The following is a 17,392-nucleotide window of genomic DNA, read 5'->3' on the forward strand; positions in this document are numbered from 1 at the left end:
GATGTAAGAGTGTTTATTCATGCTGAAAGGAAGTGAGAGAGAAATAGAAATGGATTGCTAAAATGAGATAAAGAACAAGAGAGGTTTTCCATCCGAGACCGAATTCACGGGCCAGTTTCCATCAATGATTTTTCAGCAAATGTCTTTTTTCTACATTCTAAAGGTCTGTCCTTGTCTCATGACATGTTGGATGTCCTCTTTGTATTTGTGAAAAAAAGAAACACTAAATTGTTTGACCATGAAGTACTTTTCATAGTTTCATCAATGTCCTTTTCGAAAAGTTTTTTTTCACAAGCTTTTTTCAGTTGAATTTTCTTCAACACTTCAGCTCGAATAATTTTCGTTCAAAACACGAATGAACGTTAAAACTGGCCTCAATTTAAGCCCTAAGTTCAGTCTTAAAGGGACTCCAAACTTAATTTTACTCCAGTGACTATTCCATCATGGTTTAGGCTACTCACCCTCATTTCATTCAACATTAATGTGAAGTTCCACGGAAGAAAGTTAGTTGTGTGGTTTTGGCAGTGAGTAATGAATGTGAAAAAAACCCTTTAAGAAATCAGCCGTCATGGTGTCAACAGTTTTAAAGAAAAATGTTCTCTCATTATATTGAATAGTTTCGCAATATTGATTTTAATCATTCAATTTGGAATTCAATGACAATTCCATTGAACCAAAGTCCATTGAACGTCCAATAGATGGCAGAATACACCAACACTTCGTAGCCTATTCTAGACCACAGCCTAGCCTATGTCAAAACCAACAGTAAATGTTTATTTAATCTAAATGATATTTCTTACCTTCAAGGGGTTAAGCCCTTAGGCCATGACTTTTTATGTAGTCATTTAATTACATTTATTTGGTTTTATATATATTTTTTTAAAAATGTTATGATATTATTTGTTTATGGTTCGTTTTAATATAATCTGTTAATTAAGAAAGAAAATATCGAAAATGTGATAGGCCTACGTCATAAATGGCGTGGAAATGGACTGAATACTAGGCTATTTGTCGGGAGATATCGAGTGGGTCGAGACGATTTTTGACAACTTCATAAGTTTGTTTGAAGTTTTTTCGTTTTGTATAATTTGAACCTTCGGACACAACTTTCTTTATTTTGTGGAATACAAAGGATACATGTAGAATGCCTTTTAACGACACTGAATGCACTGAAGATGTCAAGTCTATATGCTACTAAAGACCACAAAATCAACATAAAAGTAGGCTAGTCCATATGACTATGTTTCAAGTCTTAAGACATCATAGCCTACAACGCTTTGTGTGAAAAATGGGCCGGTATTTAAGTCAATATTCTCTGTTAATCGTCCCCTCAAGTGGGCGGTTGACAGTTGAACTTGAGACCGGACTAGTGAGTTGAATTTGAGAACCGGATCAGTTAGGCAAAAAAGCCTCACCTTTAAGCAGCGATTCATCACTAAGATCCGACTCAAATGAATTGTTCATTCACTTTTCTCTTGTAAACCTTGACATATGGTTTCGGAAAAATCGATATAAACTTTTATGATAGGCCTACTACTTTAATTATGATATTGTGAATTTATGCATTTATTTATTTTTCAGCCACTTGGTAGTTATTGGATGGAAAAGACAACACTGTGGAGTCTTATGTTGTGAGATTAATTCGTTTTTAGGTTATTTGAAATCAATAATGAAATATGAAGGGGAAAAAAAAGACACATGTAGGCCAATGCTCTACAAAGTTAGGGATCCTTAGAAAGCTCGTTTTTTTTTTTTACGTTTTCAACCCCGTAGGTAAAATCGCCACGCTCCCTGCGGTCTCCTGTGCGTCGACGCTCTTTGTGTTGAATGTGATCAGACAGCGAAACGAAACACACAGACCGTTGTCAGGTGCCTGGAACCACACCGACTCCGATCACAGAGCTTACACCGGCTTTTCTACAGCCTTTAACATCCATATCATAACGTTAAATCTTTAATCAGGTGAGTGTTTGCTTGGGTTGCCTTATAAACGCGTATGAAATGAAAGCGGGGCGCGTTTGGTGCGCTGCAGTCCACTGCGGAACACGCGCATATGTGTAATACGTCTTTATTTGTGTTATTCATACACTCAAATCTATCGATCACAAATACATTAGGTGTTTTATCAGTGATTTGATTATAAATTTACAAATAACCCTTACAGGAACACAATGTGGCTTTTATGTCGTAAAGTGATGGTGATACCATCGTACTTTGATGTAGGCTATACCATTGCATTGAAATTCATGTAGGCTACTATTGACATTGTACTCCAAGGTACTTGTTTAAAAGACAAGTTCCATAATACCACGTCCAAACAGTCATGGTACTTTTCAGTATTCTTTTATACGTAACGTATGTTGTGTTCGTATGGTACATTACATTAAAATACTATGGTACATTGATACGCAGTTTGTACTTTTGTTGTTAATATGCACATACTGATGAGCAGGTTGTATTTTTTGTAAATGTACACATACAACAAACTACTATTGCATTTTTACACGTTATTGTATAATTTGAAGTACCTTGGAGGACATTGTATGTATTTGAACTTGATAATCATGTAGTTACAATGGTTGAAAATTAAGTTCATGGTACAAGCATAGTAATTCTTTAAAATTGTATTATGGGATAACCTGAGATTAAGTGTCTTGCTCAAGGGTAAAGTGGTGATCGGATCAACCTTATGGGGTTCAAACCTACAACCTTTGGATTGCAAGCCTAGGCATTTAGCAATTAAGCTTTATTAAGTTTGGTCTGCTATTGATATAGTTATTAAAAATGGTTTAATTGTAATTCTGGAGTTGTTCGGTGTAGTAGTTAAAAAGCTGATGTGTCAAACAGAAGGTTTTAGGGTTGAGTCCTAGAAGTACCAATTCATAAAGCATATAGACCACAGTTAGAGCGTAAGCTAGGCTAGTACAGAGGTTTTTGATATGCCATTGTCAGTTATGAAGAATAACTGCGAGTTCTGCATAATTGATTACTTTATTATCTTTATCTGGGTTTCACTGAACACACTGCATAAATTTAATAATGTGTGCAGTGTTTGTTTTATAACTGTAATGATTGATGTTTAGTCTTCTATCCCACCACACAGAAAGACAGTAATCTGGTGTATTTCCAACAATGTCAGCCAATGTTTAATCACTTCAAAGTCACAGTTTTGCACTTACCCCATCAATTTCCATTGTTGGTGCGTACTTGTCGATAATTTTTATGGCTGTTGAGATACAAAGTGAAAATATGCTCAGATTCAGTTCTTGGCTATTAATTATACTGTATTATTCATGTCCATAGTGGCATGAAATTTAATACTTGACAAAGTTTAATACTTGAGGTTAAGGATTTGTTCAACTCCATAAGCCTTAATTGTGTGCAAAAGTAATTGCTATTATAGCTTTCCTCAGAACACCAAATGTCTAAATGAGTTGACCTCACGGGTTGGAGAAACACTGAGATAGTGAGGAGGCACAATGCCCATGTTGTATCAGGCCCAGAAATGTTCTTAAAAAGTTATTTATTGCTGTACATCTTTATAACTTCCTCTTCTTGGACTGCGCTTAATCTGGCATGTGATGGCCTGTAAATAGACCATCAGTACAGTATCTGTAATCTGTGGTATCAAAGCAGTTGACCTTGGCCATTAATTTCAAGTCAATATTGCCTCCGTCTCGACTGCGCGGGCTACTTTTCCGCCCTCTTTGCTGTACTTCACAATGCATTCTTTATGTTCAAACCTCTTAAACCTGTATAAGAGAAGCTTTATGCGAGCTAATTTGTGGAACGGATGTGTGGGTTGCACGAGGTGAAATAGCGACTGATTTCCAGGTGTGAGAAGATTGACTGTTTCACCAGTTTAGGAGGTTTGATGTGTTTTAAGTTGGGGAAATGACATGTCATCCAATCAGAATGAGCCACATTACCTAGTTATGTTGTGTTCCTGGTTTTCACCACAGGCATTTACAAGACACTGTCAGTTGGCCATTGTTTTGATATCCATTTTAAGTTTAGTTGACATTTATTGATGCTATCATAGTTGTGCCGCAAGCTCTCCCATTCAAAAGGCAGTTTGACCGAAAACGAGAATACGGTCAAACTGAAAAGTGGCGTTTCCATTCTGATTATGCTTTTAAACGAAAGTTTGCCTCAGGTAGATCCACAAAAAGACCCTAATTTGCATTTTGGCGAGAGTCACCCTTTAACGTTGTCTAGAGAACCTGATCAACAGCAACAACAACAAAAACCTGATCAACAGCAACAGCAACAGCAACAAAAAACACCCCTTCAAATTTTTTCAGAACCTGTTTTCCCTTGGTGGATTTAAAACTACATGCCCCAAAATGCATTACTTTGGCAGTTACATTGGAAAGCCAATAGCTTTCTCTTAAAAAACGTGTAATTTTTAATTATGTAATGGAAGACTTCTGAACCTATGTTTCTGACACTAACCGTTTTTTTTTTTTTTTGTATCGAACAAAACATATTTCACAAATTCAGAAAATTTCCTCAAGAGAATTGCTCTGACAGCAGGCCTCATTTCACCGGCATGTGGAAAAGGCCTTTTTTTTTGCCCGGAGTAAAGGGCTCGCTCACTGGGATCAACCCTTGGTGTGTTTGGCTGTCAGAAATCAGTTGCAATGTTCTGGCTGAAGCTCCTTTAAAAACATCCTGTCTGTGTTCTGTAGTTTAATGTTTTTCTAGGATGTTATCCGACCCGTGCCTTGGGGCCATATTACAGAAACGTCTAAATACTAAAATCCTAAATTATATGTTTATTAACCAATGGCGATTTCAGTTAGTAAACTTGTCAGATCTTAACTTGAAAGCCATGAAATTACAAGCGTAGCTTTCATTCTTGTGTATTTACTAGAGTTGGGACATTTTTATTATAAAGAGCATGTGATTGGACAAAAAGCTGTGTAGAGCAGGATGATGTCATCAATATTTTTGTTTCATTTTCCCAGAAGAGAAAGGCCCCGATCACACCTAACGCGTTTTTCAGGTTCGAAAACGCGAGGCGCACAGCGCTGCCCCATCACACAGAACGAGCAGTGCGCTGAGTTTTTTATGTTGCCAGGCAACCACCGAAACAGCTGTCCTGTCAGTCGAGTAAACGTCAAATCAACCTTTTATTAACTTTATTTACTTTCTGTTAACATTGTGTTAGTTACAGTTCATGAAGTCGTTAAGCTTCTGGTAACCCGCGAGAGCACCACAAGTTTATCCTCCATCATCGCACTCTTCGGGCGTTCAAAGCAACTGTAGCTTTCATCACTACAACGGAAGGCCCGCCTCTCCATTCATTCGATTGGACGGTGGAAAAAAACGCGATGATGTCAGGCGCTTTTTCTGCTCGGAGTTGCTTTTTTTTCAACTGCAAAAACGCGAGGCGCGGCAGGCGGTAAAACGCGAGGCGCCTGTGGCGCATAAACAACGCGCAGAACGCTCACTGCCATAGGAAACCAATCGACAAAAGGCGCAAAAAAAACGCGTCAGGTGTGATCGGTGCCAAAGACTGTAAATTTTAAATGCGCAATGTGTATTTTCTAGAGTTGGGCCATTTTTATTCTGAAGAGCGTTTGATTGGACAAAAAGCTGTGTAGTTCAGGATGATGTCATCATTTTGTTTTGTTTCATTTTACCAGAAGAGAAATACTGTAAATTTTAAATGCGCAATGTATATTTTTACTTAACTGTTCTAGAATGTTATTAGCATGATTTAGAATGTTCTAAAGGCATGTTCCAGTGTGGATAGCATGTTCCATGCATTGGTAATGTCTTAGCCTATTATTAACAGCGTAGTTTTATAAAAACTCTTTTAATGAGATCAGTATGTGCTTATTTATTTGAAAGTCTTTGAAAGATATAGTTAATTTCTTTGAGAAGGTTTCTGGCATCAGTGACTGGATCAACCTGTTCATGTTGTTTTTTTGCCAAAAAAATAAATAAAAAAATACTTGCATGAAAAACCTGAGGTAAGACTAACAGGAAGAGCTGTGTAGTAAATACTAAAATATGAAAATAAAATAAAAATTGCAAGTACTTTTTTTTGTTTTTTTTTTGTTGATGTTTTGGCTGCCTCATCATTATGTACTTTAAATACACTACTTGTGAACTAAGGTTAGGCCTATATTGCAATCCTAAATCAACAAATCCTGAAATGTTAACCGCACTACATTTTACTATACTCGCCTCCTTGTGATGTTTAAGCACAAACACAGTGTAATTAGTTTTGTAGGCTGTGTTAACTGTGTTAACATTCACAGATGATATCAGGTATATATTATAGCAATGTTTATTCAGTAAACATGCAAGATTCCATGCAGTCGGTAATCAAATTAAAATGAGTTAACCAGAATACAAATAAAAATATATAGTACATAGTCTTATAAAATTTCATTAGAAAGAACAGTAAGTTACATAAAAAAACTACTTGTGATGTTTAAGTACAACCTGAGTGTATATTTGCACTGTGCTAACATTGAATATTTTAACTGATGATATCTCGAATATTTACTTTAGTTGCCAATATTTACTTGATTCGCAGTTAAAAGGAATCCTTAGAGCTGGAATTTGTAGGATATAGTATTGAATATTTTTCTTAATTTTGATCAAATTAAGATGACTGAAAAAATCAGTCATTTTATTATAGAATTTCATTAAGACGATGGCAAAGTTTTAGTAGTTTGAGTCGTAATAACACCTTGCATGTGCAAATTTTATCAGGACTTAATTGCAACCACTAAAGTACTTTAGTATCAGTTCTTGGGAAAAGATTTGCATAATTTGATCATAGAATTTAATTAAAATGTGGGCAAAGTTTTAGTATCTGAGTAGCAATAACACCTAGGCCTATCATTTGCAAATTTAATCACTAATTTGCAGCTACTAGAGTACTTTACTTAAGTACTTTAAAGTTTTTGAGCGTGTTGACCACTCAAGTTGGCTGAACTTAAATTTTTTGAGTGTTCTCAGTACTGTTCAATAACCTCTTTGACCAACTACTGTTCAAAACATTACTGCCTATTGTAAATTATTCATAGGCATTTTCCCATAGCCGTCCTATGGTTGCGTAAGTTTCCGAGGCAAAAGGCACTTCTCTGTGAATGCTGTACCACTCTATTTCAGGCACTTGCGCCCTGCAGGTTTCCTCTAAAGCTGTAGAATGTTGTACTTTTCAGGGCAGCATTTTCACACTGGAGAAAACTGTCGTATCAGTCTTGATGCAAGATACCTTGAATTCCAAAGAAAGAGGATGTGAGTTTGTGGAGGTTCTAACAATGTCGTAATTCCAAGTAATTCCAAATAGATAATTTACCTGATCGGGAAAATTATTCAATTCAAAGTCTGGCAAAGAATCAACTAAACCGAATTTGAGAGCTAAAGTTCGGCCTTGTGTTTGCCGATGCATTTGTTTATGTAGATTAATAATTATGTCTCCGTCGTTCGGTTATACATAATTTGAGCAAATGTAAAAAAAAAGGTTCTGCTTTTTATTTACATGTGCATTATGTGCAACAGAATAGTTTTAATATGATCATGAGGAAATTGAGAAATTCTGTTAGAGGCGTTCAAGCCCAGATAGCACTGTATAAGATTACAAAATATGTTTGCTTATCTCCAGGTAGTGTGTACAAAGGTCAAAAGTATTTTCAATATTATCTTCTCCTCTCTGGAAGATATTTTTTTTTCATTTTTTTTTTTTTCAAAAAGAATATTTGCATGCCTGTAATTACAAATTATACATCAGTATAATATAATACATTATAATTATATTTAATAGATATTTGTATATATTAAATATATCTATTAAAAGCGTAAAATTAAGTAGTTTTGCACACATCTAGTAATTTTTCACATTTATTTTCTTGCAAGACTTTATACAGTTCACTCAAGTTTGTCGAGTAACAATTACAAAACATCCTATGTTATGCTTTGTCCTATTTTAAACTATCGAATTAATTCTATTTATATTTTATCAACAGTACTTTGTAGCAATACTTGAACAGACATATACATCTGTGGATAAGTTAACTTTTAAAAGTTAAAAGTGACCAATAAGTATTTGTTGCTATTCTGTAAAACCACAATAGTAAAACATAATAAAGTTACACCTACTCTTAATACCGACATAACAATAGAAGGGTGGAACCTTCTTAAACATAATTTTAGCAGCAAATGATGTAATGTATACTTTTTCTGAGACACTAGTCATTGTTCAGTAATTATTAAATGTGATGTGATATGAGTTAGGGTATTTTTGTATTTATGTGTTTTGCCTTGGGAGTTGTATCTACCCCTACTACACACCAGTATCAGATTTAGTAAGATTTGTTAACCTAATGGAAAAATAGGTCTTGACCTGGTTTCTTTGTGGTCATGTGGCATCTCTTTGTTGCTTTTTTCTAAATGCATTCTGGTTTACCGCTATGCACGTCCGCTGTAGTGTAGATTTTTAGGTTTTCTGTTTTTGTGATTCATATTGAAGCATTTGTTTGATAATTGTATCTAAGATTCATTGATATTTTGTTCAACAGTATACATTAGGGAGAGAGTGTGTGGGAGGTTGCATGTGGGTTGATGACATGACATGTCATCCGACGTGTCTGTTTGGCAAAGAAAGGCAGTTGTTGTGAAGGATTTTACCATGCTGATGTGTGTGTGCATACTTGAACTGTGACTATACTTTAGTACAGTCCTTTTTATAGCATTAAAAGATAAACTTGAAAGTCTTTCTCTTTTTGTTGTATTTTATGACCACATTATGAAACTCCCCCTTGCTCCCTTATCTTTTTGTGTTTTATTAGACACTTCGACCACCTGTGAATAATTGATTTTTGAGTTGTTCTGCCTTTAAAGCGAAATGTGCGTGTTATTCTCTTTCGTCAAACGATGCCTGGCGATGACAGTTCTTAAAGTTTTATAGTTCTGTCGACTGAAATTTTGTGTAGAAACAATTTTCACTTAGTAAATTTCGCAAGTAAATTAAATAACACGTGAATTTTCTAGTTGTGTGTATTCACAACTTGTTTTTTTTAAAGGTATAGCGGAGGATTTTTTACTTCCGGGTGGATCACCTATACTATTGGTCCTCCTAATTGTCAATCATTCTGGTGAATCAATCATATTTATTCAAAAAGTAGAGAGGGCGGGTCTTATCTAAAATTCGGAAAGATCCTCCGCTATACCTTTAAGTTGTGTAAGCAAATAATTATAAGCAAATAATTAGGGGCCAAGCACTGAAAGTGTGTAGGCACCTCTTGAAATCGTTGGCATTCTTCTTCTTCTTCTTCCGTTTCTTCTTCTTCCTTATGGAAGTCTATGGCAGCCCATAGAACCTCTTGCGGGAAAGTTATGAAATTTGGCACACTGATAGAGGACACTCTGAACAGTCACCATAGCAAATTTGGAGTCTCTAACTCAATCCCTCTAGCGCCACCAACTGTCCAAAGTTGTACTCATGTTTATGCTAATAACTTTTGAACCTTAACGGCTAGAAACAAAATTCAATTTCAAGCCGATTCGATTGCACCCAGTGATGTCATTTTCCATCATGAAAATGTTTCCGCCATTTAGAATTTTTTGAAAAACATACTTTATCAAACTCGTCCTAGACGGTTGCTCCGATTTTCAAGAAAATGTAACCAGATCAATTTCAGACCATGCCAACAAAAAGTTATGAAATTCAAGTTGATTCGTCAAACCGTTCTTGAATACCGCGCAAACTAATTTTACGTAGCGCTTGCGAAAACAGACTTAAGTCTATATCTCCGCAACGCTTTATCGCATTCAGACCAAACTTGGTACATGTCATCACAAGCATGACCTGAGGCGACATGCTGCTTTTCGGCACAGTGCCAACTACTGGTCCGGAGAGACGAAAAATGGCTATTTTTGCTTATAACTTCTGAACGATTTGTCCAAAAATCATAAAAGTGGTCTCGTTAGATTCAGGGCGTCATGCCAAGTCGACTGATATCCAATTTTCCCATATCGACCATTTAGAATTTTGTACCAAAAAGCTGTATTTTATGAACGCATGAATGTATCATTACGAAACTCGGTATGGGTCATCAATACGATGCCCTGAAGGAGCCTGAGAAGTTTCGAACCAGTGCCACCTAGTGGCAAAATTAAATTTTCAAATGCTTATAACTCTGGCTGTGGTTGACTTATTTTCACGGGAGTCATCTCCTTAGGTTCCTGAATCCTTTCCGAGTCCAACGATACCAAACATGCTAGGTTTCACCTTACTGATTGTGTAACGTTGTGATTTAGCGCTTGAAAAACATTTGCCAATATCTTCGAAACCGTTAGACCGATCGAGACGAAACCACCGTAGGAAGTTTGAAAACATAGGTCGTTGTCTACATGCTAATGCCCAAATGTCAAAATATCAATAGTAAGTGGCAAGAAAATGCAAACAAAGTCAGGTGTGGGTCATTTTTTATGTTTATGAACATATAAATATCTATAACTCCGAAACGAAATTAGATATTTTCACCAAATTTGACACACACATGTATGGGCTCACTATGAGAACACATAAAAAAAAGTATGTGCTTGTGCCTCTAGTTGGCGCTATAATAGAACAAAACATGAAATTGCCATTGACTTCAATACAGTATTGTGGTATAAAATGCTATACTTAACAAATGCATTGGTGTAACATTATGAAACTCAGTATGTGCCATCAGCACCATGCCCTGAAGATACTCTAAAGATTTTGAGATTAACAAAATTTCCAAAAATGCAAATAACTTTTGAATAAATCTGCCTATTGTAATGACACTGGTCTTAATAGATTTCTTGGGTCACGCCGAGAACATAGATACCAAGTTTGCCGTATTTGACCGAACTTCCTGTCCGCCATCTTGATTTTGATTCAATACCTACTTTTTCAAACTCCTCCTAGACTGTTTGTCCAATTTTCACCAAAATCGAATCGTATCATCTCCAGACTGTGCCGCTTCGTGTTAATAGACGAAACCGTTTTCATATACGGCAGCAGCAAAGTTGAGGTATGATGGCAAAAGGACTATTCAGGCTTTATATCTGCAATGCCTTGACATATTGACACCAAACTTTGTGTGTGTCATTGTCACTTCACTCTGACCACATCACATCAATTTCATAACTGCGCCACCTATTGGTTGAAAGTGATAATCCATTAAATAATTTTTAGTTACTGTATTATTAATCAGCTATTTTGCCTAAAATCATCTTAAAATGTCTTTAATTGCTCCTTGCTGCAGTTGGTCTGACACTCCCAGCCATGTTGGCATGTCTTCTTGCGCCTGGCCCCGATAATTGTTGCTTGCAGCTATATTGTTAATAACATTCATATATGTACATTTTACTCCTATTGGATTGTAAAAAAAAATGGATACGCAGAATGAATAGTTTGATTGGCTGAGCTTCGACTATGTTTATATTAGTTACAATATCATGCTTTTTTGGCAATATCACACTTTAGCGAAATTTAAGCAAAATATTGCGTAAAAATGGGTTTCTTTTCCCTTGTCAATAGCGTAGTGATGTATGAAGCACAACTCAGAGAGAAGTCACTTTTAAACCAAACAGCTTTCTGTCGGTCAGCGCGGCAAATTCTTGAACAGGGCGAAAATTTTCCTCTTGCAGATTTCGCTCATTATACGAAGCTCCTGAACCATGGATTCCTGTTGAAATTTTACTCATGAAATTTCACAGAGCAACAGTAAATGTGACTGCTCTTTTAGGCTAATGACAATATCATCCTAGAGCTGTAAGCTGCAACTATTTAGGTTATAACTTTAATCCTGTCACCCAAGGGTGTGCATTACAGTAATTTTGATAGGTTTGTAATAACTGCGTCATGCCTTGACATTGAGTGGCTTGTTACTTAGAAAATATCAAAGGTCACTTATAGTAGGTCTGAAAGAAGAGTGAAGTGATTGGGCAACATTTCTAAAACTGGTTACACAGATGGTGTGTATTCAGCCTTTGTGCCCGTATTATGTCAGTGGCATACCCTTCTGCTGACTATATTTAAGTCTATGCCCCATATACAAACAAGTATATTTGTGTTCATCAAATACCTATTTGTCTTTCATTCTCTGAAAGCCTTTCAGGCGAGGTTTACTTTAACATTCTCATCCTTTGCTTTGACTTGATCCCCTCATTGAAATGCCACCGCACGGTCTGTTACGTCTGTTGAAACAGTCTCCGTTTAATCCCACAACAATGTGATACACTAGAGACTGTATTGTGAGCCTGGTTATGTGGTCATCCATTATGATGTCACCGTTGTAGTCGCATTGCCTGGCAGCACAGGTGAAACAAAATAGTTTCCTTTGTATACTATTGCCACAGTTATCTGGATTGTTTCTTGCTAGGTCTTCTTGTTAGGGTCATCCTGGTCATTTCTTGGGTCATTTGAGTGGTTGCTAGGGTCATCTTGGTCATTTCTTGGGTCTTTGGGTGGTTGTTAGGATCATCTAGGTCATCAGAGTGCTTGTTAGAGGTCTTATTAGGGTCTTTTGGGTGTTTCCTAGGGTCACTTCTTGGGTCTTTTGGGTGGTCACTCAGACTTTTTGAATGGTTGCTAGGGTCTTCTGGGTTGTTTCTTACTGGCCTAAGTCAAGTCCACCTCCAAGTATTTATGTAGTTTGTAGATGTAGTTTTTAGATACGACTCTTCTTTTTTTGACCCATTTTATTGTCCACCAATTCAAAAACTTTACAACAAAAATGCAAAAATGTTGGCCTTGCCTTTATGCTAATTTTGACTTTTCGTGTTTGTTTTTTCTCCCAGTGTCTTCATTGCGATGGAGCTTCTGGTGGGCGTGTCATCTGGTGTGATTGACAGCTTGAGCTAAAAGGAATGGACTGCAGTGAGGAAAAAAAAGACTAGAGACCACGCCCCCCTGAGCACCATGAGACTCAACTCATCCTGATTTGCACACACACTCCACACACTCAAACGAACTTCCTCGCCATGGGCTCTGTGTACTTGTGGAAGTTGTCCTCCCAAAAGCTGGGATTCTTCCTTGTGAGTTTCGGTTTCATTTGGGGGATGATGCTGCTTCATTTCACAATCCAGCAGAGGGCGACCCACGAAAGCAGCGCGCAGCTACGCATGCAGATATTGGATCTCAGCAAGCGATATATCAAAGCCCTCGCTGAGGAGAACCAGAGCGTGATGGACGGACCCTACGTAGGCACCATGACGGCATACGGTGAGTCCTTAGCTGTATTCGAAATCGCATTCTGTCTAGTAAGTTTCGTATTTGCTCTTTGTTTGGGAATGTCAAAGATCTTCATTGCTAGTCACAACCGATGAAGCCGCTGGAACGAGTGGTGAACATCTTGAAGTACAGAAATGCATCCAGTTAACCAGAATACATCTTCTAGAACATTCTACTGTACTATAACCTGTATAACTAAGAATTGTAATCGCAAGATTGCGATATTCGCAATTAAAAAATAAAACAAATCATCCATTCTCATCCATTCTTGATGTATTGATGTAAATTTTGACCACAGAGTTTCATAGATGACATCTCGCATTCATATTTCTTTTTTGTTTATTTGGAAACTTTGAAGATCTTCATCGTCAGTCACAACCGTTGAAGCAACCTGAATGAGCTGTGAACATTTTGAGTCATAGAAGTAAATCTACTTTATCTACATCTACTATAACATTCTATTATGACCTGAATAACTGAGAATTGCAATCATACAATTCATTTCTTAGTTGACATCTCATCGCTGGTATTTCTAATTTTTTGTTTGGGAACGTTGAAGATCTTTTTGGTCAGTCGCAATCGATGAACCTACTTTCATCTACCGCTTGCAATAGAAGTTAGGAATAGAGAGCTGTACTATAAAGAAAAGGTGCAGGAATCCAAGATACTGCGGGAGATGGTAACACTGCAGTTATGAAATTTGCATCCAGCAGTGAGTTTGAAGTTTCATATCAGCCGCATTATTTGACACGGCTGCTGCATTGCTGCAGTACTACGGCTTGTTATAACTCCTCTGGCTTAGTCTTGCATTTTTTGTTTTCTTCCACTGCATGTTTTAACCTATATTTAGCTCCCATGATGACCTGAGGCTGCAGCTGAGAAGCGATGCCATGCAGAAGTCGCATTTGTGATGGGCCGCAACCATAACAATCAATGTTTATAGAGACAATCTCATCGTTCTTAAGCAGAAGAAAGCTGTGACGGTGTCTGTTTTAGCCCTTCTCTCAGAACACAGCCGTCGATAACTTATTCATGCCGCTAATAGAGGCGCTCCGTTGGGCAAGAGGCCTCATTACGGCCCACGGATGACTATCGATCCAGAAGCAAAGACACACACCACACTTCTTGCAAACAATACGCCCACCGTTTCTTGCACTAAACAGCTTCTTTTACAGATGAAGTCGCAATTTGTTGTTGTATTTACCGGGTTCAAGAAACTTGGCGCAAGTAAACTTGGGTTTCTCGTGTAGGAGAGTTGACCCTGATAGCATACCGTGCTCCAGCAGGTGAAATGTCAGACGTGTAAGATGTTGCTATGTAACATTATCAGCAACAAATGCCTTAGTCGGTTGGTTATTGCTAATTAAGGCCCGTGCTATTAGAGGTAACTCAACCAGTGTGAGGAGGAAGTACTTATTTTCTCAAGGCAGGGGTCATCAACAGGGGATCCGTGATGGCGTTGCAGGGGGTCTGATAATTATTGTATGATCTCAACATTTGTTTTTGCAAAAATCTTTGGCAAATCTCAAAAGCAATATACATTTAGCAAATTGTACATTATAATGTTGTGATGTCTAAATACATTTTTGCTTTAAAATGAGTCTTTCATTGTTTATGTATTTAGACACAGTAAAATAGAGTTTATTTGTATTTTGGGTTTGTAATTGCGGTTTTCACTTGGTAGATAAAATGGGTCTATGGTGGTGTTTCAGAAGATCCAATATTGTTTATTCAACCTTTTATCAAGGTCAGGGGTGTCAAACAAAGGAGTTTATCTCAACCCTAATTAAACACAACTGATTCAGCTAATCAAGTCCTTCAGGCTTATTTGAAAACTACAGGTATGTCTGTTGAAGCAGGGGGTGGGGCTAAACTTTGGAACTGAGTTTGACATCCCTAGGTTAACCTTAGACCAAGCGGCCAAGTTAATTTGCTACTACTTACATGTTTCAAATGATAAGCCATATTTAAGGGGGATGGATGATAGGAGAACGTTATGATTTCCTACCCGACGTACTGTAATGTCAAGGAAATTATAGTATATCCCCGTTAACGATCTGGCCCTCACGAACTGCGTGACTTCGCCACTTTCTGTGGAGTTTTTTTTGTTTTTTGTTTTGACTAATACAATTTTGGTCGACTAAGCCTCTTCTCGTCAACTAACGTTTAGTTGACTATTAGGGGGGAGCCCTTAATAGCCCTTTGTAGGCTTGCTGCGATAATCGGTGTTGCAAGGTGTTCAGCCGCACACCAATTACATCACTTGCCCACTGCGACACCATCCTTTAGATTATAGTAATAAAAATAATGTAGTTCAATTAGAGAACAGACACTACAATTAAAAACTGATCAGCAGCAGGAGTCAAGATTTCATTTATCACGTGACGAGAGTGAGGCGAGCTGACTGACAAGACGATGGCGGAAATGTAAAAGCGTCTATTTGGCGATATTTTGGATTTAAGACTAATGCTAATAGGGATCCTGCAAACATAGTCATAAATAATAATAATGAACCCACCATTCAAGCAATTGCAGATAATTCGAAAGTGTAGAAAAATGAAACAAAAGCACGCACATCAATCTCAAAAGGGTGCTCGACTAAAAAACATCAAGTAAAAATTTAAGTAAAGTCGGCAACACCTAAGCTCCAAAATTATCAAAAATATTTATTGTAAAGACAACTATCGCATAGCGGTAACGTTTCGAGCACGCAGGCTCTTCATCAGACAAGGAACAGCAAACATAGTCATAAATAATAATAATGAACCCACCATTCAAGCAATTGCAGATAATTCGAAAGTAAAATGCGCAAGTACTGGCATTCATCAGCGTCAAACCTACCCAGCCCCAGCCTCCCTTATTACGGGTGTTTTCACACATCGATTATACGGTCCGATGGGAACATTTCTTCACCGTCACATCCCTAGTTCATTGTAAGAACAGATTCCTGTCTCAACCTGATCTGTTCCTGTTTGACCTGTTCAATTCAAGCACAGTGACAGTCAAACAAGGAAACAAAAATCTGGTCTCTATGTATACATTTGCATCTTTAGTTAGTTTGTTTACGTCCATGTATTGTATTCTGGTCCACTTTCTGCTTTTCCTGTAAACCAGAACTGCGGCTTTTTGTTTAGAATGTGGATCTATATCTGGCTCTCTGTAATCTAATCTTGGTCGGTATATTGTCTCCTGTCTACATCGCGTCTCGCTGAAGCTCCAGGATATGCATGCCATTAATGCATCACATTTGCAGTTAATAAGTGAGACAGACAGACAGACAGACAGGTGAGGAGAGAGTTACAGACACCCAGAAATGATTAAACCAGGCCGAAGCGAAAGATCAATTTGTATTATCCGTTGAGAGTGAAATTGAGAAAGAGAGCTAGAGAAAGAGAGATGTAAGGTCAGATATGACTCACCATGGTAATATGAAGGGTAAAAACACAAATCCAGCCCTGTCTTTTTTTACAGCCTATGTTTGTTTTTTTTGTACCACTGTACACAAAGCAGCACCTCCCTGTATATAAACATTCATATAAACCCCCGCACCCAATGGACCACTTGCACTGAGCTTTGTGACGCACTTCTGTTTGGAAATAGTACGTCTCACTTATTTCCGGTTATGTTTACTTTCAATGTACTGTGGTCAATGAGTTGAACAAACGCCACCTAAAATGAGTGTCCAAAATGTTAATACCCAAAATGCTATAATATTCAAAGTAGTTGACTGTCATTGACTTCGCGAGCATTCAATCATTCAACTATTTTAAAAGACTGGAATAAACACCAGCGTCTGAAACTCACATTTCAAAGTATTATAACTGGTTGTCGAGTATTTTTTTGGAAAAACAAGTATTTGAGCTTAAGTTAGAATGTTTCCTAAATCTCTGCAAACATATTATGGAATTTTAATGCTTTAATACGGTCAAAAATGTACATACTATGTACAAAATGCTTCTTTGGGATCACGTGACGCATGCGTGCACGCCCGATTTTTGTGAGGTCGTATGCAAATCAGGCAGGAAGAGGGCCGCTTTCAGCCATTTCATGGATTTTGCCATAGGAATACATCATTTTGACACCTTTTTAACAGTTATAGCGCCACCAAGTGGCCAGTTGCCGCGTCCTTTTTCACGTGACCACAGAATGAGCTCTCACACA

The 17,392-nt window shown here is 37.4% G+C and overlaps 1 protein-coding gene across 2 annotated transcripts in view; it reads left to right on the forward strand.

Moving 5' to 3' along the window:
* The first annotated feature begins 1,795 nt into the window (after positions 1-1,795).
* mgat5 (alpha-1,6-mannosylglycoprotein 6-beta-N-acetylglucosaminyltransferase) overlaps positions 1,796-17,392 on the forward strand; it is a 64,801-nt gene continuing 49,204 nt past the window's right edge. The window contains exons 1-2 of one of the 2 annotated variants that reach the window (XM_084415617.1): positions 1,796-1,962; positions 12,799-13,222. In XM_084415617.1, the coding sequence (XP_084271743.1) occupies positions 12,982-13,222 (241 nt within the window). In that variant the 5' untranslated portion in view covers positions 1,796-1,962; positions 12,799-12,981. Of the gene's footprint in view, positions 1,963-11,592; positions 12,437-12,476; positions 13,223-17,392 lie in introns of those variants that run through there. The other variant, XM_084415618.1, reaches the window with a different exon arrangement.

Source organism: Rutilus rutilus, assembly GCF_951802725.1.
Source record: "Rutilus rutilus genome assembly, chromosome: 8".
Lineage (NCBI taxonomy): Eukaryota > Metazoa > Chordata > Actinopteri > Cypriniformes > Leuciscidae > Rutilus > Rutilus rutilus.